Genomic DNA, 2,160 nt, shown 5'->3' with positions numbered 1-2,160 from the left:
TTAACCACTTATGTATTCATTAGAAGGTTATGTAACCGTCCCAACTAGTACCTACAATTGTCTGTGATACTTTATTTGTATGTGACATTTATAATTTTTTGTATAAATCCCTAAAATAATTATTATATATACCTTAAAATGATCATTATGGACCAAAATTAGGGAATTTAAATTTAAGAAGGATGCAAATCAAAAAAAATATTTTAGAGGGACTAAAATTAAAATATGCTCATTATATAGTGAACAAAAGAATCTTTACAAATTTTAGAAGGATAAAAAATAAAGAAATTTTTTTTATAGAGATCAAAATCAAAACTTGTTGATTTTATAGGAATGAAAATCATATTTAAACTTTTTTAATATTTAACTATCAAACCCTCTTTTTAAGTGAATTGCATAAAAAAAGGGCAAGGACTTGGATTAAAGATAAAAAAAAAATAAAGTTTCTTAATTTTTTTGAGATACTAAATTAAAAAAAAACATATTTAAGCCTATATAATATTGTATATATTGTACTCCCATGGAGGCAAACGTATTTCAACAATATAATTATTATTTGTAAAATAAGTGGTGTAATAAATTTTGCAATTAAGAAAGAAAGAAAAAAAGAAAAAAATGTGAAATGTAATAAATGAATAAAACATCTTTTTTAAAGAAATAATATTTACAATGAGACTTTTAGGGATATTTTGGCAAATGAAGTATGACAATTGAGTGCTATAAATCAAGCTATACCAAGTTGCCTATTCCAATACATTTTCCAAGCACAATTCCAATAGCCTTTACCTTTTGTGTCCATTTCCACCCCTAGTTAATTTCTTTGACCCTCTCACCATTTCTCAACAATCATGTCAGATATCATTGATATGATGAATTCTTCTTCATCACCACCCAGATCATCTAATGCATCTATATTCCTTAATTCTATTAGACAAGTTCAGTTTGAGAATGCTCCTTTACCCTTAATTTCTAGCATAAATCCCAACTTGAGCCAAGCTAACCAACAACAAATAGCTACTCCATGGCCAAATTTTGGACATAGCGATGAGCCTTCTCAAATTGTTACTAGGTTCCAACCTGACATGCAAGATGAAATTGTTAGATTACATGAACCAAATATGTATTTGGCTCCTGATAGAGCTATACTCAATGAGCTTTGGACCCAAAGAGAGCATGAGTTTGTTTCCTTCAAACTTAATCTAATTAATTTTATATTAACATATATTTAATTTTTCTTATACTCTTTTATTTTTCTTTCTATTTCCATTATTCTTTTATACTTTTGGGTAAAATGTAATGGGGAAATAAATTATAGCTTCATAGGTAATTAAGAATATATTTGTGTTACTATTTTTTACTTGCTTTCATTTTTATAGGACACTAATTAATATTTTTCATTTTGATCATAGGTTATTCGTGATGGGGCTAATCAGGTATGGAAATCGACGTTGGACCAGAATTGCCAATGAATTTTTGCCCAATAAAACCCCTCAACAAGTTCAGAGCTATGCTGCTAACTTTCTGCGAGACATTCCACCTCCATCATCCCCACATGGCTTTAGGGGAAGGACCTCCATCACTTCCTCACCTAATCCTGTGTCCATAGATTGGAACCTGGTTGTTGATCCATTTGCCCCAAACTCCATGCCTATGCTTGTTAACAACCAATCCCAACAACTTTTTTCCCTTGTCCCAATGAATGCTTTCCTTATGACTCCACCAAATGGAGAAGCTAGCACTAGCAACAATATTAACACAAACACCAACATGTATGAGTTTCTAACACATACAAGTGATGCAATTGCAAACACTTCCATTGATGTTACTCCTAGTGCTAATGAAGAAATTGATTTGGAGCTTCACTTGGGTCGAAATCAGTGAGACTCAATATGTGTATCATGCTTGGATGAATAAATGAATCTAAATAGATAAGTGTGATTTATCACATTTATGTAGAAAAATATAGAGGAGTTTGTTTTCTTTGGTCTTTGAAGTGTTTTAGCCTTTTTTATATATATGTTATTGTTGGAACCACTTAGAAAAGTTTTCTAAGTGTTGAGATAACAAAGAGGTTTTGTTAGAATTTTTAAAATAGGTCTTTGATATTTTGGACAAAATAGAAATACTTGTAAAAGGTTGTATCCCTTCTGATTAAGAAAT

At 30.2% G+C, this 2,160-nt stretch overlaps 1 protein-coding gene across 1 annotated transcript; it reads left to right on the top strand.

Moving 5' to 3' along the window:
* The first annotated feature begins 848 nt into the window (after window positions 1–848).
* Window positions 849–1,881, top strand: LOC109811489 (uncharacterized). The gene is made up of 2 exons (XM_083074475.1): window positions 849–1,177; window positions 1,434–1,881. The coding sequence occupies exons 1-2, from the start codon at window positions 849–851 to the stop codon at window positions 1,879–1,881; spliced, it is 777 nt and encodes a 258-aa protein (XP_082930601.1).
* Window positions 1,882–2,160: the final 279 nt, after the last annotated feature.

The sequence above is a fragment of the Cajanus cajan genome, chromosome 5, assembly GCF_000230855.2.
Source record: "Cajanus cajan strain Asha chromosome 5, NIPB_CcT2T_4, whole genome shotgun sequence".
Taxonomy (NCBI): Eukaryota; Viridiplantae; Streptophyta; class Magnoliopsida; order Fabales; family Fabaceae; genus Cajanus; species Cajanus cajan.
Note: the sequence above shows the minus strand (reverse complement) of the source record. Positions and strands in the feature narration are given on the sequence as shown.

Excerpts from the sequence above, each read along its gene's own strand:
- LOC109811489 (XM_083074475.1), top strand. The coding sequence starts at position 849 with ATGTCAGATATCATTGATATGATGAATTCTTCTTCATCACCACCCAGA. Across the intron at positions 1,178-1,433 it reads TGGACCCAAAGAGAGCATGA|GTATGGAAATCGACGTTGGA; the intron begins GTTTGTTTCCTT and ends GGGGCTAATCAG.